The 26,512-nt window shown below is 35.0% G+C and overlaps 1 protein-coding gene across 25 annotated transcripts in view; it reads left to right on the top strand.

The window, feature by feature from the left end:
• LOC106871676 (zinc finger MIZ domain-containing protein 1) overlaps nt 1-26,512 on the top strand; it is a 459,684-nt gene that overhangs the window by 191,643 nt on the left and 241,529 nt on the right. For all 25 annotated transcript variants that reach the window (XM_089363061.1, XM_089363006.1, XM_089362974.1 and 22 more), the window contains one exon: nt 25,561-25,674. In XM_089363061.1, the coding sequence (XP_089219187.1) occupies nt 25,561-25,674 (114 nt within the window). The remainder of the gene's footprint in view (nt 1-25,560; nt 25,675-26,512) is intronic.

Genomic DNA, 26,512 nt, shown 5'->3' with positions numbered 1-26,512 from the left:
TTGCGTTTCCCTTGAACAACATTAGTGGTGTGAAGGGAGATTTGCATGCAAGGGCAAAAAACTTCCCTGTATTTTGGGGTGGAACTTCCCAGGTGTAAACTCAGTATTGAGAGACATCCCCTCCCACCACCTCCAATTGATATCAAGATTGGAGCCTGGTGTTGCCATCCGGTTTCACCAGTCCTCAGTCAAATCGTCCAACCCATGCTAGCATGGAAAGCGGACGTTAAACGATGATGATGATGATGATGATAATTGCCATTATCATTTTATGCCTATTTTTCAATGCAAGCCTGAGCTGGACAGGTCTTACAGCATCTTACCACTTGTTTTCCCATTCCTATCACTATGCTTTTTGCAGTAAGGTTTGGGCACATTTTATTTTACTATTGGTGTTAGATAATTTGTCGATTTCAGGACTAAAGATTACCTTCTATCATGTATCAGGTTTTATTTAGAGTTACTGTTCTCATGGGCAGGTTTCCTGTTCTATACTTTATAGAATCCACATTTCCTTTGTTTATTTGAATCTAAGTTCCAACTACTTACTACGTTATAAGAGATGCTACCCAGCTAAAATGTAATTTCATTAATAAGTGAGGTTTGTCTATGCAGCTCACATTCAAAATTTCCTTCAGTTTGTGTCTCTCAGCTGTAGGTTTGCAGCTAACTGAAAATAACACCTCTGGCTTTCTTGTGTGTGTGTGTGAGAGAGAGAGAGAGAGAGAGAGAGAAAGGGAACCTGAGATATGTATGTACATAAGGTGCAAACAATCATCATTTTCTTCTTAAATGTACTCCACTTGCATTTATGTATAGGTATTCAAAATGTTTGTAAGAAAAAGAAAATAAATTAATGAACAATGGAACAAAGTTACTTTGAAAATCCTTTTCAAATTATTAAGTTAGCCATAATTATTTCTCGTGATTACTCTTAGTTGAAAGATAAAGACTTAAGAATCTATATTTTCTGATGACAATTTCTATAATTCTCATAAGAATTTTAGATTTTCTTTTCCTCAATATTATTTGGCATGTGGAGTTAATATTCTATTTTCCTTTACACCCATCACTAAATATGCCAAATTACTGTATGTTACAGTATACACCTACAAAAATTGCACTAGTGACCCAATTGGTTTAAAGAAATATGTACGTAAACTGTGGCATTATCTTGTTAAAACATTACAAATTTCTAAGAAAGAAAAGAAAAAAGAAACCTAGTTAGAATGAAAATGCTGCCTGACAACTTTTTTTTCCCATATGCATGATATCATATCTTGTTCTTAATAATAACAGGATGAAAAGGGCCTAAAGGTTGGTTGTTTGGTTATGAATACAAGAGATATCTCTCTAACTTCTGCTGTACTAGAAAGAAGCTTGGTATAGAAAATAAGACATTTACATATATTTCTCTTGAATAACAAAATTGTTTCTTTATCAGACTTTTTCATCTTAAGTCTGCCTAACCCTGTGCATGTATATAAAGAGGGAGAGAGAGAATTAGTAATTCATTACATCATTGCTTAAAGTTTCACACATAAAATATGTCTGATTGTTCAGACGTGCTTCATGAAGGCAGATGTAGCCACCAGTCACAGTTGTTAATAAGATCGGTTCCTATTGGTTAATGCAGATCTTCAATGCAGACTGCTAAATTGTAAAAGGAGGCTATCAGACCAAAATGTATATTCAAGGATTTTCAAGTGAGATCGTTGCCAGTGCCCCTGGACTGGCTCTTGTGCTGGTGGCACATAAAATACACCATTTTGAGCGTGGCTGTTGCCAGTACCGCCTGACTGACCTTCGTGCGGGTGACATGTAAAAGCACCCACTACACTCTCTGAGTGGTTGGCATTAGGAAGGGCATCCAGCTGTAGAAACTCTGCCAAATCAGATTGGAGCCTGGTGTAGCCATCTGGTTTCACCAGTCCTCAGTCAAATCGTCCAACCCAAGCTAGCATGGAAAGCGGATGTTAAACGACGATGATGATGATTAACAAATGGGGCTGTTCCATATAGCTTGTAATTAGAATTTTTTGAATTTGTGTCACTTGGCTTCATCTGGAAATAATAACCTCAGATTTTCTTTTGAGAGATATTGTGGGATGTTTGAGTACCTGAAACTTTTTAGATTGGCAAAATTTATGGTTTATGTGATCCTTTGGAATATTGGGTGGCTCTGTCAACAATATTCCAAGTTATAGTAGAGTAATAGTATCCTTGGTCTTTGAATTTCCGTGTGAATCAGGATAGGAAAGTTGGAATTTTCTCTGACCCTAGATCTAAAAGAATGTAGTCCATGATTGTAATGACCCTTGAAGTTCTTAGTAGGAATTCCCTCCTCCTTGTTCCTCTGGATAGAGCCAGATGGTATAATTGATACCCAGTACATCAACTCTGTGGAAGGGCAAGTTCTCTTGAGTAAACAAGTGGATTAATTTCAACAATTTCAAGGTGGCAGTTGGGATGAGGGCTGTGTAGCTGTGTGTTTCCTATTCTGCTGTTTGACGATGGAAGTGATATTGTCTCAACAAAAAAAAAAGGGGGCACTGCTGTATAGACAAGTATAGTAACACAATAGCAAATCATTATAAAATCTACAGAAGGTATTGAGTGCTTCCTTTTTTCATTTTTCTTGTTTGTACACATATATCTGACACGGGAGGCCTATAACTATTAGCCAGGTCCTGAAGGTTCCGTTCCTGTAAGGAGGGGCTGGTGGTAGGAGTGGAATTTGAACTCAGAACAAAAATGAGGAGGATCAGGGCATCTTTCTAGCAATTCTGCCATGAGGCAATGCTCAAATGATTCTGCCAACCACAACTGGTCCTTTCTTGACTTTGAAAGGATGAAAATCAAGAGTTGCCTTCTGCAGGATTTGAAGTGCAGAAAGCTCTGGAATGAATTACCACAAGCTATTCTATCTTAACAACTTTGCCAGTTTGCTGACTTTGTACACATAAATGCCTCAGTGAGAGAGAGAGAGAGAGAGAGAGAGAGAAGAATTTGATTTCTATTCTGGCTGAATATGAACACAGGCTAGTTTCTCTCTAAACAACTACCACAAACTATTACTATGTCATTTAATGAATATTTGTTTATTTATACCTAAACTTTTGCTTATACATGGCTCTTAGATAACACAAATATTCTTTATAGCTAAGCTACATACTACAGTAAGTTCTCTGTACTTTTTATAAGTAGTATCAGAGTTAGTTTATCTGTTGTTTACAGATTTATACTTCTAATAAATTTTTTTCATATTTCTTAGTTTATTATTATTTTTATGTTGACTTTAAGTGTACTAACAGAAGTTTCTACATCTGATTAACTGTATTTGTTTCACCCCTCATCCCTATCTACATACAGTAGTAGTTGTTGACTGTGTGGCTATTGGTGTTGTGAGGCCACAATCAACTTTGGTCAAGCAGATCTGTGGTGTGGAGATAGCTGATGAAAAAACATTTGCCTTTACTCACAGATACAATAACATATCTGTCATAGCATGGTATATTTTGTTTTTAAACTTATGAATCCAATATTATGTACACAGCAGATAAATGAGAAACTCTGATTTTTGTATATTATACTTATATGAGACAAGTTAGATTTTTTCTCCTCTCTTCCCCCCTCTCTCAAACACATATGTATGTATATATGTGTGTGTGTGTGTGTGTGTGTGTGAAGTGACAATTCCTTCATTGTTTCATCTAGTATCATTTCTCAGGCAAAATAGTTTTACTTTTTCCATTACTGGTTTCAGTCTAGGGCTCCGGCTTCAAAGGTTTAGATTAGTGACCCTGCACATTATTCTGATACTCATTTTGTCAATATCTTTAAATACCTTGTGGTATTTAGTTCACTAGGGAAGGTTACTTTTTAAAAGGGACATAGCCCAATACATTACCATTCAGTAGGGTTTGATAGAATGAGTACCAAACTAAATACCTAAAGTATTTAGTTCACTGGAATAAATATCCCCCCACACACACAATGAGCTTGTTGCATGGTTTCCATTAGCCAAAATCCTAAATTCCATTCACGATACGTCAGCTGAACCAAAGCTATGGTAGAAGACATTCTCTAAGTAGTCAGAGTAAACAATGGGATTGAGCCCAGAACCATATGGTACAAAGCAAATTTCCAAGTCACGCAGTTATGCCTGCACCCGTTAGAGATTCTCCGCTTTGGAATTTTTAATGTCTTAGCTTCTAGTTAATTAGATTTATATCAATATGTGAAAATACATTTATGTGTTTAAAACATATTCAGTCTTAAAACAATTTAGTTTTTACTGAACAGTCCTTTTCATTATTCTTGATAGCAATAGCAATGTATAAATTCATTCCTTGGTTTTCTGTTTGCTATCATTGCTAAAGGTTAGATCATCATTTTGAGCAGACTTAACCTTTTAGCATTTAAACTAGCCATATCCAACCTAGATATTTTACCTGTTTTTTGTTCAAATTGGTCAGATCCAACCTCTCACACCTGCCCTACAATGTTATTCTAAAAATAAACATTTGCATCATTGAACTCTCAAAGCTATGAGATAATGCGTGAAAGCTACAAGATAATGCATGATTAATTCAAAACAATGTGAATAAATAAGCATTACATTTGACAGACTAATCTGAATGCTAAAGGGTTAAACATATTTTTTATTCTGTTTAATTTGGAATTATTATTTTATCATCTACTCTCCTAATATTTTAGCTCAGTACTTTTTTTTTAAATCTGGGATTTATTCTATCAGTCTCTTATTGCCAAATTTCTAAATTGTAGGGATGTAGACAAACCTATTCCAGTTGTCAAGTAGTGATGGGGTGTAAACAAAGTGCATATGTGTGTGCATATGCATACATTTGACAAGCTTCCATACAGTTTTAATTTATCAAAACCACTCACAGGGCATTAGCTTGAGGCTATAGTAGAAGACACTTGCCTTAGGTGGAAAGCAGTGGGATTGAACCCTAAACCATGAAATTATGATGCACACTTTTAAACCATACAACTATACCTATGCCTAAAGAATATGCAGCATCTGGAACTCAACCCGGGTTTGTGTTCAGGATAGCATATATAGAATTCTTGCATGATAGCCTTACACCAATAGTGCATGTAACTATTAAGCATTATCGTTAGCAAATTTACAGTTCTGATACAATGGTGTGTGGTAATTCTGTCCCAGGACTACTTGTTTTTGTCAGCTGAGTGGACTGGAGCAACATGAAATGAAATGAAATGTTTTGCTCAAGAAGACAAAATGTCACTCAATCCAGGAATCAAAACTGCAATCTTATGATCGGGAGTCTCAACACCCTAACTATTAAGTCACATGCCTACATGATAATAACAAAAGAAGTGAAATAAAACCATGTGTGTGTTTATTCCTGGCATAATGACCCTCCCAAGATGCAACAAAATCTGTTTCAACTCAAGTTAACATCAAGAATGTTGCAAACCAAATATAAAATGTCAAATGCAGAATTTCATCAGTTTACTAAAAATAGTACAGATATGGAAGCAGTCTAAGGAAGATGTAGAGAGTATTGATTTCTGTTTGTAGTTCATTGAGCTTAAATATATAGAGATTTATCCATCATTTTCTCCTAATGTCATACTTTAGTACTTAGTAATCTAACATGTCATTCTGAAAGGATGTGAAAACCTAAAAAGCTATTGTAATTGTATCTCACTGGACTGCAGACTAAAGGCTAAACTCTTGATAAAAATATCTTTGACTCAATACAAAAATAGGTCTAATGGAATCCCCCAATAGAAAGGCTTGTATCAAGTAAATCATTCAAACAGTTTTCTTTTTGGATGTGATGTAGGGCATCTGTGTGAGCAACAAAAGCATTGTTCTAGTGCTAACAATGTAAGTTTTACTTAAGCATTGTAAAGGAACAGCAATTAACCAGGATAAGAGCATTTCTTCACCCTAAAGAAGATTCTAGTCTTTTCTGATGCAATTTTGTAAAGTTATATAACATAAGTCATAGAGAAAGTGTGATAAGTAGCAGTTGCTTTTATGTTGGAAGTTTTATGTGTTCTTCATGATTTGTGCAGGGCTATATTAGCAGCATTATAGGTCCCCAAGCATATCAGTACATTGGGCTCTATAATAATTTATTGACAGCATGATAAAGCATACATAGCTTAGAATTGGGCCCTTAAATCTGTGAGACCCCAGGTCATTGTGCAGTGTACCCATGCCTCAAGATGACACTAGGGTGTGGCGAAATCTTTTCCTTTGATATCTGTAGCATTTGTACCTTTGTATTGTTGAAAAAAGACTTATTGTATCCTTGTAGGAGAATGAGGTGTTTAGGTCATGCATGATTGATACCTGTGTAAAAGGTTAAAGAGGAGTGAAGGCTGCTGTAATCTGTATAGATATGTCAGTTGTTTGGGGGGAGTGGGTCATTAATGTACAAGAAGAATGTGGAGATATTACTGAACCTTGGGGTGCACTTGAAGTAACGTAGTGTTGATTGGAGACAATTCTTATCAGTACATTTCAATGAAGTGATCTGACAAGAAGCTTCTAATCCTAAAGTGATATAGACCATAGGCATACAACTTATCTAGTAGGTTCTTATACCAAACATAGGTTGAAGAATTTGCTAATATGAAGTGCAAGAGATGTGGTGGGATAACTATTTTCATTCAGGAAGTAGATAGCTGATGGTGATCAGAGGTGTTTGGAGAGCTGCAAGAGACACTGACAGCAGGTATAGAAAATAATAATAACTGGAAGCCATTACTGATAACCAGCAAGGAGAGTGGATTCTATGTATGTAGCAGAGCAAATTTGGAATATACAGCATCATTTGAGATTCCAAATGTGTTATTAAAGTAGTGAAAGGGTGATTCTCTTTGAAGTATGTTCATGAAATGTGAGAAAATGTTACTGCTTCCTCAAGACAGGACAATCCTTACAATAATGGAATTGATGAGTCTGGACAGCAGATTAAATGGAAGTAATGATGTTGGCGATTATTGATAACGTTATTATCATTCTAATCCCATTAATTAATGAGCTTGAAAATATAGTGAGATGTTGGGATGCAGTAAGTTAGTTGTTTGTGATCCAGTTTTCATTTCTGTCTAGAACCAATGAGAAAGTTATGGTGACACAAACTTAGGGAAACTCAGTGGTTGATATTTGTTAAATATATATATACATGAATAAGTGTTGAATGAATGAGAGAGGAGTGCTCAATACATGTAGGTTAATATGCTTTATTGAAACTGAATGTTTTATCTCACAGCTTGAGTTTCAATAAACTCTCTTTCTCTCTCTCTCTCTCTCTCTCTCTCTCTCTCTCTCTCTCTCTCTCTCTCTCTCTCTCTCACACACACACACACACACACACACACACACACACACACACACACACACACACACACACACACACACACACATGTATGTATGTACGTAGTAATAGTAGTATGTTTTACAGAGAAAATCTTTCTTTTGCTTCTACTAGTATGATTGGTAACATTCTAATTCAAGTCAGAGATAATGAAAAACTAGATCATCATCATCATCATCATCATCGTTTAACGTCCGCTTTCCATGCTAGCATGGGTTGGACGATTTGACTGAGGACTGGTGAAATCGGATGGCAACACCAGGCTCCAATCTAATTTGGCAGAGTTTCTACAGCTGGATGCCCTTCCTAACGCCAACCACTCAGAGAGTGTAGTGGGTGCTTTTACGTGTCACCCGCACGAAGGCCAGTCAGGCGGTACTGGCAACGGCCACGCTCAAAATGGTGTCTTTTATGTGCCACCCGCACAAGAGCCAGTCCAGGGGCACTGGCAACGATCACGCTCGAAAATCCTACGAAGGCCAGTCAGGCGGTACTGGCAACGGCCACGCTCAAAATGGTGCATCTTATGTGCCACCCGCACAAGAGCCAGTCCAGGGGCACTGGCAACGATCTCACTTGGCTTGCCGGGTCTTCTCACGCACAGCACATTTCCAAAGGTCCTGGTCATTTCCAAAGGTCCTGGTCAGATACCATTGAAATATCAGTGCTAATAAGTTTAAACAAATTAATTAAAAATTGTAGGTCAATTTGTTTTATTCGTGTGAAGAGAAAAATTTTGAGCTAAATGAGTATTTACTGGAATATTTTATTTAGAAAAATAAAAGAAAAGGTATTGAAAATCATCTCAGACACTTTCAGAAAAATGTATTTCTTATTCATTTGAACAGAAAATCTATTCAATTATTAGAAAGAATATTCTAAAAACAGTTCTTTTACTTTATAGATTTTTATTTTAGATATTTCAAAATTCCGTTGGAAATACTGGATAAATAAATCAATATTTTAAATACTATTTTCTATGGATGATATCTTTTAGATACATATAACCAATCTATAAGTCAAATAAGTTAGAAACTTGATGGTACCCAAATTAATTCTTATAATAATTTTTCTTTGAAAATGTTAGCCTTAAAATATAAAGGGTATGACATCACTATGACATCAAATGTCTACATATCTCATTTCCTGTACAGTTACTGTTTGTTTTCTGTCAATTATATATACCACAAGGCTTCTTGATCTCTCTGGTATACCTTCGTTAAAATTTCTAAATGATTTGGTTATTGAAAACTTTGATCCGCAACATTATCTGTCAACTCCCATTCTGAAGACTCTGCTCTTCCCTGTTGTCATGAGGGTGTGTGTGGGTGTGGGTGAAACTGTGTTTAAAAATTAGTACTTGTTAACTGAATAAAACAGTTAATATGAATATTAGAATGGAGTAGAGCACTTGACTAAACATTTTATAGTATTTAATTTCATTCTCCTGAATTCTGAGTTCACCCTGTTTCACCTTTAATCCTTTTAACAGTGGGTGTGGTCAATAAAGTAATCAATAGACATGTACTGTGGTTAATTCAAATAATTATACCCTTCCTCTACAAATTTGTAGCCTTGTACTAAATAAAAGAAATGAATATCAGCATAAGAATTCTTTAGTGGGGACAAAATATCAGTTTACACAAAAGAACACTATGAAGTAACTTTTGTTAATTATTTATAATCAATTTATTTCTGCAAACAAAACTAAACTGCATTAAACATACATGTGAGTGCTTGCACATACTCATTCATATATGCACACTCAAGGTTGATTTACTGAGAAAGAAAGCATTATTTCTTGGAGGAACAAAGTAGGGGGTTAAAAAAAGCATTCCTTAGAAGCTGCTTTAAGAGCAGCATAGTTGATTGGGTCAAATGAAAGGCGAAAGTAAAAATTATAAAAGCTATTTTGTTGAGTTTGTTGAAAAATTACTTATCTTTGGTTATCTTTTAGACTAAGGTAGATGTTGAAAAATGGTGAGTAATGAATATTTAGTTATAAATAATTAGTAGAAATATTTAAAAAAATTAAGTTACAATTGAGGTTTTGAATAACTTGACATGAAGTCACTCTTGGTGTTCTCAATAACATGATGAGGTTCTCAGTTTTCACTCCGTCAGGGTGACTTGGCTAGTAATAATGAATATAATCTGATCTACCTACATCGGTGACCAAGCTACAATACAAAAATCACTGCTAAATACAAAAGGTTACAATTCTAATCATTATATATATATATGGTACAGGCATGACTGTGTGGTAAGTTTGCTTCCCAACCACTTAGTTCCTGGTTAAGTCTCACTGAATGACACTTTGGCCAAATGTCTTCTACTATAGCCTTGGACTGACCAAAGCCTTGTGAAAGGATTTAGTAGACAGAAACTGAAAGAAGCCTGTCACATATATGTATATATATAAGTATATATGTATGTGTATACTTAGATATATATCTAACTATATGCATAGGTATATGTATATACTTAGATATATATCATATATATACATAGATATATGTGTATACTTAGATACACATATATCTATATATCTGTGTTTGTCCTCTACCACTGCTTGACAACTAGTGTTGGTGTGTTTACGCCCCCGTGACTTAGCGGTTCGGCAAAAGAGACTGATAGAATAAGTACTAGGTTTTAAAAGAAAAAGTCCTCAGGTTGATTTGTTTGACAAATACCCTTCAAGGTGGTGCCCCAGCATGACTGCAGTTAAATAAAAAGAAAAATATATTTCTCTCTCTCTCTCTCTCTCTCTCTCTCTTTCTCACTCTTTGTCTGTCTTTCTCTCTAACTCTATCTCTCCTTCCTCTCCTTTTTTTCCTACTAGGATGGCCAAGTATCTCCTCTATGGTAAGGCACCTATCTCTATCCCCCTATTATGCCTTAATCTTTCACCATTGCAGAAAGCCACCTCTCTCAGTGACATTCTCTTTCTCAGTTGAGAGGTCTTTGTCTTGCAAGTTACTTGGTAACCCTGCTGATGTTGGTGCCACATTAAAAAGCACCCAGTACACTCTGTTTTGTGAAGGGCATCTAGCTGCAGAAACCATACCAAAGCAGACCATGGAGCAAAGCTCTCTAGCTTGCCAGCTCCTGTCAAACTATCTAACCCATGCCAGCATAGAAAATAGACATTAAATGATGATAAGGATGGTAGTGATGATTTCATATATATATATATATATATATATATATATATATATATATGTATGTATATATAACTTTTATTTTTGGGGGTGAATCATGTGTGTAAACCATTTTTTGTAGTAAATCATACACATATGTATGGAATATATATTAACCATTTTTTGTTGTAAATCACACACACACACCAGCCCCCCTGCCAACCTCATGAAAATATTTGGTCTATTTTATTTGATATAGCATGCATTATATTGGTTCAGAGTGGTTATAACTAAAAGAGGGATGAGCTTTATTGCTCCAAAATTAACTCTTATAAAATGGACAGGCTGATCTATCAAGGATTTTGAATAATATTCTCTTGGATTTTTTTTTTCTGATTGGTAAAAAATACCTTTTCCAGTGGGATTTTATCAATTAAGGGATAAATCAAAACATAAAGTTGTTAGATCCCTCACTAAATGACATCTCAGCTCTTACTTTCAAATATTGCAGTTCAGAATCAGTTCATCTTAAGCACACTATTCAATGTCTTCTTTTTACACAAAGATTTATTGTAAGTCATATAAGCTCTTAACTACAACCAATATTGTTTCTAAAAATGTAGTCTACTTAGGATATAGCTTTAGAAAGTTTTAATAAAAGTAAAACTTGTGCTATCAATGTTAGCAGCCAATGAAAAATTTGATGTGCAAATGTTTTGACATCATTTTCCCCCCATTATAGATTTCATTTGGATGTAATTTCTTTTATCCAAAATCTTCTCACTTTTCATACCATATTTATTTCTATCAGCAACACCTTGAACAATCCCTCATCAACTCTGCTGTCTCCCAAGGCTCCTTCATCATGACAAGTCTCTTTATACATGGCACATCTATCTATCTCATGCATTCCTATGAAATTTGACAGCCTTTTATTTTCCCTTTTCTTTAAATCCAATATATTGTCCATTAATATCCCTAACAACAGTAACTCTCACAAAACATTCACTTCTTCCATAATTTTACTTTATCTCCCAATATGTATGAGATAATAATGTTATTATTTCAAGAAATAAGGTTGGTGAATTGGTAGAATCATTAGAGCTTGGGGGAAAATGCTGTTGATATTTCTTCCATCTCTCTACCTTCTTGAGTTCAAATTCTGTTGAAGCTGGTTTTACTTTTCATCCTTTTGGAGTCAATGATATAAAATACCAGTCAAGTACTGGTGTTAGTGGAATCACTAACTCTTCCTTTATGAAATTTTTGTTTTGTGTTTTAATCAGGAACCATTATTTAAAAAAAAATACCATCACTCTTCAGCAATTTCTGACTTAAAAACATCCCTATAATTACATATATAAGGAATTACTATCTCCAACAATTTCTTCTAGAAGCCTTATTAATATTGCTTAGTCAAAGAAACTTAGTTTCTTTTTTGCAGCAAAATATATTTCAGCTTTGAATAGCTCTTGAATTTCTACAATAGCTTCACTTTGGGAATACTATTTTTCCACAGCTAAGATGATACGTTTTTCTGAAAGCTATTCACCTGATTGATAAGTCTTCCCTGAATGAAATGTTTTAATGTGCTGTGTTCTCTTGCTTCTCCCATCTCTATTATATAACTTCCTATCTTATTCAAAAGTTACCAGCTCTATTCCATTTCTTTTTGATCTTTCTACTTCATTCCACCTATACATTTTAGTTTTTGCACACTACACACCAAACATTATTCATCTTTAAGGACCACTATTCTGTGGAACTTTTTCTTTAATGCAATTCAACAATACCTTTGATCTAATAGCTACTGGATCCGTTTCACTTGCACTCTTTACAGTTCTCATATGTAAAAAGGTTATGATAAACTAGCTTCATCCTTTGACATAGTTATACTAACCCCCCCCCCCCCCCCCTGCAAATTGATGTGGCTTATCAAATTACCTACAGGTTTTCACCTTATTATTGCATATTTCTTCAAGTTCTCCTTTCATCAGTTCTTGCAATTAGCTACCTCCTTTAATTTAATATATTACTTGTAAAAATATTTTTTCCTCTTTCATCATCATCATCATCATCATCATCATCATCGTTTAACTCCGTTTTCCATGCTAGCATGGGTTGGACGATTTGACTGAGGACTGGTGAAACCGGATGGCAACACCAGACTCCAATCTGATCTGGCAGAGTTTCTACAGCTGGATGCCCTTCCTAACGCCAACCACTCAGAGAGTGTAGTGGGTGCTTTTACGTGTCACCCGCACGAAAACGGCCACGCTCGAAATGGTGTCTTTTATGTGCCACCCGCACAAGCCAGTCCAGGGGCACTGGCAACGATCTCGCTCGAAAATCCTACAGGAGCCAGTCAGGTGGTACTGGCAACGGTTACGCTCAAAATGGTGTGTTTTATGTGCCACCCGCACAAGAGCCAGTCCAGGGGCACTGGCATGATCTTGCTCGAAAATCCTTAGTGTTCTAATATTCAAAATGAAACAAAGTAAGATGTGAAACTTCAAAAGGTTTGACAATGAAAACTATCATCAAATTTTGAAAAGGTTATTTTTTCTTTTATTGCTGCACCCTGTATGTGTGTGTGTGTGTGTGTGTGTGCATGTCTGTGTGCTCGCACATGCAAATTGGCACATGGAGCAATTTTGCACTATCCTTCCACAAAGGGCAGTTATGTTTTTGTATGATAAATGAGAAAATATAACCTGTATGTGTTTCAGTGTGTGTGTGTGTGTGTGTGTGTGTGTGTGTGTGTGTGTGTGTATATATTGTTGTTGGCACTCCGTTGCTTACGACGTCGAGGGTTCCAGTTGATCCGATCAATGGAACAGCCTGCTCGTGAAATTAACGTGCAAGTGGCTGAGCACTCCACAGACACGTGTACTCTTAACGTAGTCCTCGGGGATATTCAGCATGACACAGTGTGACAAGGCTGACCCTTTGAATTACAGGCACAACAGAAACAGGAAGTAAGAGTGAGAGAAAGTTGTGGTGGAAGAGTACAGCAGGGTTCGCCACCATCCCCTGCCAGAGCCTCGTGGAGCTTTAGGTGTTTTCGTTCAATAAACACTCACAATGCCCGGTCTGGGAATCGAAACCGCGATCCTATGACCGCAAGTCCGCTGCCCTAATCACTGGGCCATTGCGCTTCCATGTGTGTGTATATATGCCACCAATATATACATATATATATGTATGGCACAAAGCCACACCACTCCCAGCTGAGGGTTTTTTTGTCTTCCAAGTTACTTGGTGGCCCTGTCAGTGCTGGTACCACATAGCATTCTATGAAGTGGTTGGCAGCAGGAAGGGCATCCAGCCATAGAAACCATGCCAAAACAGACAATGGAACCTGGTGCAGCTCTCCGCCATACTAGCTCGTGTCAAACCATCCAATCCATACCAGCATGGAAAACAGACGTTAGATGATGACGACAACGATAGGGAGGAGATTAAATTTGATTATGGAATTTTTGTCTGCTTGTTGATATTTTGTACAAACTATATCTCTCAAACTGCCTTAGGATTTCTAACACATACTACAGTTAAGATATCTGAAGACTGTTTCCTATGCCGTTTGAAGATGGCAAATATCTTTCTCTAACTTAAGCTTGATACCAAACTGGAATATACTAGCTACTTGGATTTTTGCTAGTGACTTCATTTAACATAACCTTGTATATTGTGTCTAGAATAGAGTAAATAGTAATATTCCAGTAATTACATTTAGATGTCTCACAGAAAATGTAATGCTTGACATAGGTGGTAATCAGAGAAAATGAAAGAAAGAGTAAAAAATAACATCACCTCTCCGTCCCAGAAACACACCCTTAAAAAAAAAAAAAAAAAGACGATTCCTATTAAATTATTGCCAATACCAATAATTCGTTACCTTTAGTTTTTGGACATTTTCTTCTATCAGTAAACAACTAAATAAATGGTGCAATAAAGAAAATTGATATTGGAATAAACAGAAATAGAAATTTCTCTCCTTTAATACTGTTCTGTATGCTATTAAAGTGATTGTTTCTATTTAATAATAATAGCAATGATAATAATAATAATAATAATAATAATAATAATAATAATAATAATAATAATAATAATAATAATAATAAATGACTGTAGTAAAAGCCATATAATCCAACCAAATTATCTGCAATTATTTTGTTTTTCTCCTCTTGGCATGTAATATGCAACTATATTACTGAAAACTGTGATCCTGAAAACTGTAAATGAAACACATTTACAGTTTTCCTTAGTTTGTTTTTTATTCTGTTTATTATATCTAGTGTTTACTTATCAAGGTAGACTTTGCTGACACATGCGTGAGTAAACAAAGGATGAACGCACATGCATGGGAGTGCGTGTTTGTCTATCAGCCTGGGAATCTTCTGACAAAACTTCCCGTTTCTGGTCACTTTGAAAGTTTCCTTGTATGTCAGGGGAACATAGAAATGATAATCTTATAAACTCAAAAATACATTATTTCGAGTTCTGTCTTTACTTTGACTTTCTCTATCAATGATTGTCACCCCCATCACCTCAAACCAAATGCTCTCTTAGATTGATGGCATCAATTTAGACCCTTCTTTTATTTTCCATATATCCTACAATGGTAACATATTCAAAACAACATGTAACTGTAACTCAACAAGAACAGGAAGAAAAAAATAAAAATTAAACAAACTACACATTTAAATAAAGCAAAATGAGATCATTATCACTTTATTCATAGATACCATATAGCTATAATCATCAATCATCACAATTGCTGGGTCTAACAATCTTTACAAATCTAAATATTCTTTATTCGTAAATACCACATAACTTGCATCATCTCAAACCTGAGATATACAACATAGGTACACAACTAAATACTTGTTATATTCAACTTAACCAAATCTATCAAGGTGACATAGTTACTTCTTTAGCCCCAAATTACCTGTAAGTCTTGAATACTGAATTCAACATTCTAATGTATTTATAAGTATGCGCGCGTGCGCACACGCACACACACACACACACACACACACACACACACACACACCCCTATATTAGACCTCTGGTTCATGTTCTCAGGATAATATGTTGACCACATACCACACACAAAATTATACTGGCCATCAAAGAAGTTCAACCTGGCTGCCAAATCTTCCTCAAATTGTACCTTGCCATTTTAAACAAGAAAAAGACACATTGAATGATGTAGTGCTAGATACCCCTAAAAAAGATGGATTGGCCAAGATTTACTCAATTCAGGTTGACCTGTAGCTAAACAAACCACGCAAGAACTTATTTACTCAAAATTATTTGTCATTATTTGAAATATAAAATTAGTAAATTAGCCAGTCTCTTCTTAACATGGACACTAGTGAGATTAATTACTAAGTGACAAACTAGTTCATCAACTTAGGGCATATTAAGATTAACACACAATAGTCATTTTGCTGGGTGTTTTCTGTTTTCAGACATACTCAGATGCAATGTTTTTCCTCTGACGTAAAATACTTTCAGTTTATGTTTTCCCATATTTTAGGAGTGGAGTTGGCATTTCCCCCATTACATAGTAGGTCCTAATAAGCAAAGTTTTGTTTTTAAATGTCATTTCACTCTTTTTTTTTTTCCTTCCTGAAACTGCAATGATATCCCCCAGTAAGCTACAGGCATTTCAAATGCGCATAAAAGAATGAATGTCATAAGGTATGAGAACTCAGAAGAATTTTGCTTAGATAAGAAAGGGAAAACCGTGTGATGCTTCATACTTGACTTATATACTCTTATTTTAATTTAAAGACAACAAAAAAGAAAATATGAAGAACATGTGAATATAATACATTATTTACATTATTTACATTTGATGGATATTTCTCCTCATCTTGTTTGTTGTTAACACAACGTTTCAGCTGATATACCCTCCAGCCTTCGTCAGGTGTCTTGGGGAAATTTCGAACCTGAGTTCTCATTCCTAACGATGTTACTATTATTATTATATTATTATTATTACTGTTATTAATCCGTCAAATGTAAATAATGTAAATAATGTAAATAATTCCTCATCTCTTAAATATAGAACTGTATGTGAATATAATGTTCTACAATCAACTTACACTTTAGTAAGAATCTGAAAAATAGAAGAATCTAAATATTGATTTCAAATTTTGGCACAAGGCCAGCAATTTCGAGGGAGCGGGTAAGTTCATTACATTAACCCCAGTACTCAATCCTTCAAAGGATGAAAGGCTAAGTCATTCTTGGCAGAGTTTGAACTCAGAGCGTAAAGACAGGTGAAATGCTACTAAGTATTTTGCCCAGTGTGCTAACAATTCTGCCAGCTCTGATATATATTAATGCAACATGAGGTATACCACAATGTTTGGGAGAACTTTACGTGGAGTGGTCTCATGGAGTTCTCTAGTTATATCCAAGTCGTGTGCATTGTACGTGTGTTGTCATGGATGCATCACAAGGATTATGATCATCATTATTTATGCCACTCTAAAAACATTGCATACAGGGAGCTATTAAAAAGTTTCAATACAAACATACTCAACTATTTAAATGGCTTGTGAATCACATTCAACTTAAACACACTCACACACATGAGTGCGTGCGTTTGAAAGCATACTAAACCTTAAATTAAATGATTGAAACAGATTTTGCAAGACACCTGGTGACGATGTTACATATTGGTTTCAAATTTTGGCACAAGGCCAGCAAGTTCAGGGGAGTGTTACTTGATTACATCAACCCCAGTGCTCTACTGGTGCTTTATTTTATCAACTCAGAAAGGATGAAAGGCAAAATCAACCTCAGTGGGATTTGAACTCAGTTATGTAAAGACAGATGAAATGCCACTCAGCATTTTGTCTGATGTGCTAGTGATTCTGCCAGCTCACTGACCCCACAGTTAGTTACATATTAACATGGAGTCATAAATTGCATTTTATACTTTGTACTAATTTTAATTTCATCTTTTTCAGTTAACACTCTTTAGCTTGAAAATCTATGAAGTTAGTGCACCCATTTTTTTCAGCTTTTACCTTCTAATTTTGTGACAGGCCTCTATACTACATAAATCTATTCTCTTAAATTTCTAATATACTTTGTAATTTTGTCTTTCCAAGTTTAGCTTGCTCATTTAGTAGCTGCTAGTAATTTCCTTTCTATCTACTTGCTATCTGGTCCTCATAGGTTTCTTTTTTACTATTTTTCAAAACTAACTTTGTTAGAAGTTTTCAATTAAAAAAAAAATATTAAATTTAAAAATTTTTTTATTTTGTCACTCTAAGGCATAAATTTAGTTCTTTCACTGACTCTTCTGATATCTAAAACTATTACTAAGTCTATTTATAATAAGCTCTATAAATGGCATTCTAAATAAATTTATTAATGTATTACACTTTATCACAAGAAACTCTTTCTGTTCATATTTATTGTAACATTGGTTCTGGGGTAAGAAACTATTATGAAGAAATATGATTATCATTGCTATATGGAATCAGTATGTTATAAGCTGCTTATTATCTTGTACACATAACACTGGTAAATAGTTAAATATTTTATAATAATAGTTATGATAATATTGGCAATAATAGTTATGATAATATTTACCTGCTTCTTTCACACTAACCAGTCAGTTATTTTGCTTTTTTACTTTTGGTAAAATTGCCCTACTTACTATCAGGCAGCATCCACAAATACCACAATTGTTCATAATTTCATATTGATATGTTACAAGTGAAGTGCATTGATAAAATGATGTGGATGGTGGATTGCTAATCACTGAGTTACAGATTTTTCTGGAAGTTCTTCCTGTTTTGTGGAATTTCATTGTTCTTAGCACCTCCATTATTCTGTTACATTCACTGTCTCTGTATACTATAAATGTCCTCTAAGCAAAATGTCACCTCTACTATATCCATATGTACAGAAGCTATATATTTGCTAGGCTTCTACATTTTACTTTGTATGTCCATTATCAGAAATAAATGACTCATATACATATATATATATATGTATATATGTATATATATATATATAAACACATGTGCATGCACATGCACACACACACACATATGCGCATGTGCTCTCTAAATTAGAACCTGCAGCAATCCAAGATAGTTTTCAATAGACTATATCTCCCTTGTGCGTTTCATGCTCACAGCATACTGTTGTGGTATAATCATTGCTTTTATGATACTGAAGAACATGTAATTGGATGAACAATACATTTGGTTGATGTGTGTGTCTGTGTGCGTACGCACGCATGCACACGCACGCACACACACACTAAAATAAAATCATTTTGGATAACAGATAGTATTTTGTTGTGTTTTTTAATAACTCTAAAAATGCCGAAAGTGAGTAGAAATATACAACCCTTATCCAGAGTTTTGATATATAAAAGTCATCAACAGCGATCTAAATAACACACACACACACACACACACACACACACACACACACGTGCGCGAAGAAATAATCATTATACATAATTAAATTCAATATACAAACACTAACATATTAGTTAGTGTCTCCAACATATTGGGCAAATACCTGTTTGCATTAGCACATGCACCATTAAGCTAGGCCATGTTTACACCCTCACAAGGGTCTAAAGTAAAGAGACACAGTAATGCAGTATTTCTCTTGAAAGACGTGTGCGTGCGTGTGTTTGTGTGTTAGGGGTGGGGTTCTTCTGTTCCTACTTCTGAAAAAATGACACTTCCCATGCTTTATAACCCTGTGCATTCGAAAGCCTCCCATCTGACTCCACCATCTCCCACGTCTTATGCGTATCATCTCTTCATTCCCTTAACTATGCCTTTATCCTATGTGGACCTACTACTTGTTCATAGTTCCTTCTCTGCTTCACTATTCCTAATCTGGATCCCTTCTTCACTCTTGCTGCTGTCATGTCTATCCATGCCTATCCATTCTACTTTAACATTGCTGTCCTCACCAGCCTTAGCCATCAGTCCTTCTATGCATCTGACCCTTTCACCTGCATCTCTACTAATATCATCTACTACTTAAAATGCTCCCTCTGTAACTCCCTAAGTATATCAGGCAGATTGGATGATACCTGTCTCATTGCTTTACTAAACACCTTTGTAACATCTATCTAGGCAAAAACTCCTCTGTTTCATACCACTTTTGCTCCATGAATCACTCCACCCAGCATCTCTACATGTTTGGCTTAGCCTTGCACTTCAGTTCCCTTGACTTTCAGCTCTAACACTGACAAAAACCTAACTTTTCTCTCTGAATGCTCAACCTACTCCCATGGACTCCACCTCTAAACTCTCTTCCTTTGAAATACCTATCATCACCTCGCATCCACACATACATATAGATCCACATCTAGCACTTAAGCAACACATATACTTATTATAACAAAATACGCACACACACGCATCTGATTGACCAGAACATAGTCAGAATACGTATAAATTCAGAACATAGTCAAAATACATATAAATATCCCTGGAATTTGAAACCATGCATCTACAATAAATTTGGCCTTCTACAAACATGCTAACCAGTAGTGTTATCTATGTGCACATGCACAAACGCAGTAATAAAACACATATGACATGTACTCTAAAGAGTACATCATATTTAGTGTTACACACACACACACACACACACACACACACACACACACACACACACACACACACACACACACACACACACAAGTTGAGGAATTGTTAGAACATAATGCCTTGTCATTTGTTATGACAGATTGGCAAAACCTTTAGAGTGTTGAATGTGATACTTGAAATTATGTATGCTGGTTCTTTGCTTTATGACAACACTAGTACCAAGCTGCATCAGTCTTGCCTTTCCTTTGGTGCAAAGAGGGGAGACTTGCATGGATGAGTAGTTACTGGCCTTCCATAGAAAAATCTTGCTCAAACCTGCACTTTAGTGAGAAACTTTTCGTGCGCAGATATTCAAATCATCTCTAACAGATACCAAGATGCACACATACGCATGCACACACGCACACACACACATACACACAATGTTAATATTGATTTCGAATTCTGGCACAAAACCAGCAATTTCACAGGGGAGGATTATTAGTTGAGTACATCGATCCCAGTATTTCACTGGTACTTTTTTTCATCAATCCTGTAAGGATGAAAGATAAAGCTGACTTCAGTGGCATTTGAACTTGGAATGTAAAGACAGGTGAAATGCCGCTAAGCATTTTACCTGGTGTGGTAATAATTCTGCCAGCCCATTGTCTGATGTATTTGTCAATATTAATATTTGTGTTTATGTCAACTATAATAAAACAATTTAACATTAAACTGAAGAGTTACTCAATAATCTTTTGTTCAGTACATCCGTATGCATGCATGCACACACACACACACACACACACACACATGTGTGTGTGTATGTGTGTGTGTGTGTGTGTGTGTATATATATATATATGTGTGTGTGTATATATGTGTGTGTATATATATATATATATATATATATATATATATATATAAACACACATCATTATCATCAGTTTACATTTGCTTTCCATGCTTAAACGTATGCATGTGCACACACACACACACACACACACACATGTATAAATAAAACAGGAAGAAAATATTAATCATTTAAATTTATGCCACTAATTAATTAAATGATGAAAAGCTTCTAAATAAAATTATTGCAAATATCTGAAGTAGTTTTGAAAAGTCATTTTGCATATTGCTTAAAATCTTATACAAAATTTTCTGGAAATATTAATATTTAGTGTTTCCAACAGTTAAAGTGTTAGTTGATAAGCCTGAAATAAGTACCTTCATTTTTTTTGTTTTCTTTGCTTTAGATCTATGATGTTAGTAGGACCACATCTGCTAGTTTTTATGATGACAAAATGCTTAGCTGCATTTGCTTTGGTTTTTGCAGTCTGAGTTCTTATTCTGCAATGGTCAACTTTGCCATTTATCCTTTCAGAGTCAATAAAAAGTACTGATGTAATCAACTTTCCCCTTTCCCTCAGAATTGGTGGTCTTAGCTAAAACTAGTACCTAGATTGGTAGATAACAGGTGTGGTGGAGCAAAATATCTTCAGTTAAATCCATTAGTTTATGGATTCAGTTCATATTGTGGTTGATGTTTGCCTTTACTCTTGCTGGAGTTTATAAAATATGTACCATTAAAGCCAATGAAGTTGACGTAATCAATTATTCTGTCTGTCTGTCTGTCTCTGTCTGTCTGTCTCTGTCTGTCTGTCTCTGTCTGTCTGTCTGTCTCTGTCTGTCTGTCTGTCTGTCTCTGTCTGTCTGTCTGTCTCTCCCTCTCTTTATATATATATATATATATATATATATATATATATATATATATATATATACATACATACATATATGGCTCTTGTGCGGGTGGCACATAAAATACACCATTTTGAGCGTGGCCGTTGCCAGTACCGCCTGACTGGCCTTCGTGCCAGTGGCATGTAAAAGCACCCACTACACTCCCTGAGTGGTTGGCGTTAGGAAGGGCATCCAGCTGTAGAAACTCTGCCAAATCAGATTGGAGCCTGGTGTAGCCATCTGGTCCACCAGTCCTCAGTTAAATCGTCCAGCCCATGGGAAGCGGACGTTAAACAATGATGATGATGATGATGAGATATATATATATATATATATATATATATATATATATAAATATAATATTTGGTCTTGTACTAGTGTTAGAAATGATTGGTTTTATTATTATTAGGGTTAGCCAGCAGTGAGTTAGCAGATTTGTTAGCATTTCTTCTAGCTTTACATTCCATTCTAAGCTCAAATTCTGCTGAGGTTGACTTTGTCTTTTATCCATTTGGAGTCAATAAAATAGGTATTAGTTGAGCACTGGGGTCGATGCAATTGACTGTCTATCTCCATCTTGTAAAATTTCAGGCCTTGTGCTTATGTTAGAAAGAATTATTAGAGTTAGTATAGGAGAAAGAATCCAGAGTTGTTTCTTAGGAAAGGCAATAGGCTAAGTGACTGAAGATTTTCAGTTGATGAACTTTGGTACTGAATATCTTCTTCCTTTTTACTCTATGATGACATTGTAGATTGACTGAACAGTAAAATAGATGTTAAATGATATGTGTAAGACTGACAGTGTTAAATAACGGTCAACCCTGCTCACTAAAAAACAAAATGGCATGTATGGATTGATAGGTTGATTGAATTTGTTAAATTGATTAATTTAAATATTTGCAATTATATTATTATTATTATGTATTGTGAAATGAATGTTTAATTTTAATTGTTATTATGTTTTCGAATTTTGCTGTCCATATTCTTCCCAACTGTCATTCTGGATAAAGCTTTTAACTGGGAGGGTAGGACACACTTTGAACCAAACTCAGTGTCAAGGAAGTTGTGGGAGGTACACATTTTGGGAATCGGTGACCTAGACGTCTTGGTATCTTTATTTAGTGTTGTGATAATAAAAAAAAGGGTGGGGGACTCATTTCAATTGTGTTCTAACCTAGTCTTGTAGAAGATATCTTGTTATTCCAGATTATCTAGTTAGAGCAGGTTTTTTTATTTTCTTTTTTTTTTTTCCTCAAAGTGGAGTTCCTATGAGCAAGAGTGATCTTTAAGAAAAAAGTCTCATATTAGGTGGGCTGGAGTACAGTAGTAAATCAGATCTGGTGGTTTAACATAGCACTGTTAAAGGTAAGTAGGGTACATAGTGTGAAAAAAGAAAATAAAAAGAAAAAGGTCACCAACAAGTCTTTTGGCAAATAAATAAACCTTTCTAAAGCTATTCTTTGTCTCTCTCTGTCTGTCTGTCCATTTTTGTCTCTGCCTGTCTGCCTGTCTGTCTCTTTATCTTTATTTCTCTCACTCAAGAAAAATCGGCTTACAATGAGAAGGCTAACTGTCTATAGAAAAAAAAATGGGGTGGAGGTTGTTTCATGAAACTTATTTATATAATGCCAGTAAAATAACACATACATATAATAATAATGATGATGGTATGCAAAGCATATTGCTCTCATTGTTCTACTAGTTCTACCTATATTCTACCAGTCTACCACCCCCTTGTAATGATAATAATTAGTTAAGATAAACTCTTTTCATTTACTGTTATATTAATTATTTTATTAATCTAGAAATCCATAAAATTCATATTATTCTATATTTTTGAGATAGGAACTATGTACATTATTTACAATGGTGTCCTTACCCTGTTTGTTGTTACCACAACATTTCAGCCGATGTACTCTCTAGCCTTCATCAGATGTTCTGGTGGAATTTCAAACCCAACCCTTTAGTTGACTAACAGGGTACTCTGTTCTCATTCCTAAGGTATTCTTTTTTTTTTTGCTTATGTTATTTTTTTCTGTTGATATCATTTCCCAAGTCCCTGCTTGGAATTGAACTTAGAATCCAAGGGTTAGTAGTCCATGCTCCTATCCACTCTGCTGTATGCCTGTAATTATAGAGTGAATTTTTAGGCTTATAAACCTAATATTTTATCTTTTTTTAATACACTATAATTCACTCTATAATTACCTATGGGCATATAGCATAGTGGATAAGAGCGCAGGCTACTAACCCTTGGATTCTGAGTTCAATCCCAGTCAGGGACTTGGGAAATAATATCAACAGAAAAAATAACATCAGCAAAAAAAGAATACCTTAGGAATGAGAACAAAATACCCCATTAGTCAAATAAAGGGTTGGGTTCAAAATTCCACCCGATGAAAGCTGGAGAGTACATGGACTGAAATGTTGTGGTAACAACAAACAAGATGAGGACACTTATCCATCCATTGTAAATAATGTACATAAAATTCATATTTTGCATTAATGTTTGTAGGTAGCTTAATACTCACAAACATCATTTTACAATTAGTAATTTTACATATTACCATTTCATTTTCTTAATGGAGGAAGGATTAACACATTTACATTGCAGAATTATCTTCAATAACATCATGAAGAAATAATACAACTGAAGAGTTTTTTTTTTTTACATTACTTTTCATTTTAGTGTAGTATATCTATCATAAGCAGCAGACTTACTAATGCCGACTTTTATGTCAAGTTTCTAGTGTTGAAATAATCTAGAAGATGATAATTGGGCCTTTTTAAGTATTATGAAGGTATTTTAAAGGTGTTGTTTAGAAATAGAATTATACCATTGTCTTTTCTTCCATGTTGTTTAAAGCTTCATGGATAACATGAAAAGTATATTTTGTTGTCAACCCATATTCTGTGGTCAGAAGTGTGTTCTTATTTCTCCCATTCTGTCTGTCTGTCTGTCTCTCTCCCTCTCCCTCTCTGTTGCAAATGTTTGGAAGAAATTTATATATACTAAGTATTAGCATAATATTTATTATTATGTTTTTTAATGTTGAAATGTCTTCAATGTTTCTTCCAAGGCTGTTTAATGATAATCTGCATACAGTAATTCCTCGACTATCATGTTACATTCCAAAACCCTCCATGATAGGGGAAAATCCGCAAAGTAGAAACAGTACTGTACTGTATATTTTTTATTATTATTTTTATAATTTGTTTATATTTATTTTATTATAAATGCAAAACAACACTACAGAGGAATCGACCTAAGCTTAAATAATAAACGGCGATATGGTGAGGGATTACTCTATATGATAGGGATACATATTATATGTCCACTTTCTGTTTTGAAGATCAACATGGATACCACCTAAGAATGTCCATGTATTTTTGATACTCTTCTATTCCTTGCCATTCCTGGAAAACATTTTGCCAGTGTAGGGTTCTGAGGGTAGTCCTTTCTTTGCTCTTAATGTAGACTTTGTCTTGCTATGTATATGCCATATCCACAAGTTATTGTTCAATGCTAGTCAGACATAACACAAACACAAAGCTCACGACACATTGACACGTTGTAATTAAAAGTCCTGTCATTGATAAACTAATATGCTAATCTCCAGCTTTAAATGTGTAAACTTTTTTTCTTTTGGTTTTTAGAGTTTCAATTAAAATTTCTTTATTTCTTTTCTCAGCAACTGGCCTCTACATCAGGTTTTCAAAGTGCTGCTCGAGAACTACTAGAATGGTGCTCTGACACCAGAGCTTTCCAGAGACCATTTGAAAATGGTCTGATGGGTTGTTTAACTGTAAGTATTACAAATTTTTGTATTAAATAGTTGGAGTAAAAAGAGGAAGATATTGTTTTAACCCTTTGGCATTTAACCCTTTAGTTGTTAAGCTGGCCATATCCGGCCAAAATATCCTACTTGTTTTACGTTCAAATTGGCAAGATCTGGTTTCTCAATTCTGCCCTTCAATGTCATTCTAAAAAATTAACAGTTGCCTCATCAAAATCTCAAAGCTACAAGATAATGCATGATTAATTCAAAACAGTATGCTTAAATTAGCATTACTTTTGATAGAATAATGTGAATGCTAAAGAGTTAAAGCATAAAATACAGCTTTTTTAAGCAATTTCTGTGAGGTTTGCAGTCATTTGCTTAGACGGAAAGTAGATGTCACTGTCATTCTATAATAGCATCATTAGTTGTCGAAAAGACATTTAGCAGTGAAAATTAACTTCAATAATTTATATATCAATATCTAAAGGAAGCAAGGAGGCTGAATTAGATGCAGAAATTGCAGGCACTGGCAAAGTAATGTATCAGCACCAGCATTTAAGAGGAGAGGTTGGTAAAAGAGCCAAATATGCTGTCTTCAGTTCAGTTTGTGTGTCTATCCTCACCTATGGTCATGAATGTTGGGTAATGACCAAATGAGTAGTATTGTGAATACAAGCAGCCAGAATCGGGTTCCTCTGAAGAATCTTTGGAGTGACATTGCTTGTCTGGCTGCACAGCTCAGAAATTAGGAAGTCTCTCCAGATTGAGCTGCTACTTTTCTGCATTGAGCGGTTACAGCTCTAGTACTGGAAACATGTGATCAGAATGTTACAAGAAAGAAACGCAAGACAGAATTTTCAAG

Source organism: Octopus bimaculoides, chromosome 1 (genome assembly GCF_046866305.1).
Source record: "Octopus bimaculoides isolate indiv1 chromosome 1, ASM4686630v1, whole genome shotgun sequence".
In the NCBI taxonomy this organism is placed as follows: Eukaryota; Metazoa; Mollusca; class Cephalopoda; order Octopoda; family Octopodidae; genus Octopus; species Octopus bimaculoides.
Note: the sequence above shows the minus strand (reverse complement) of the source record. Positions and strands in the feature narration are given on the sequence as shown.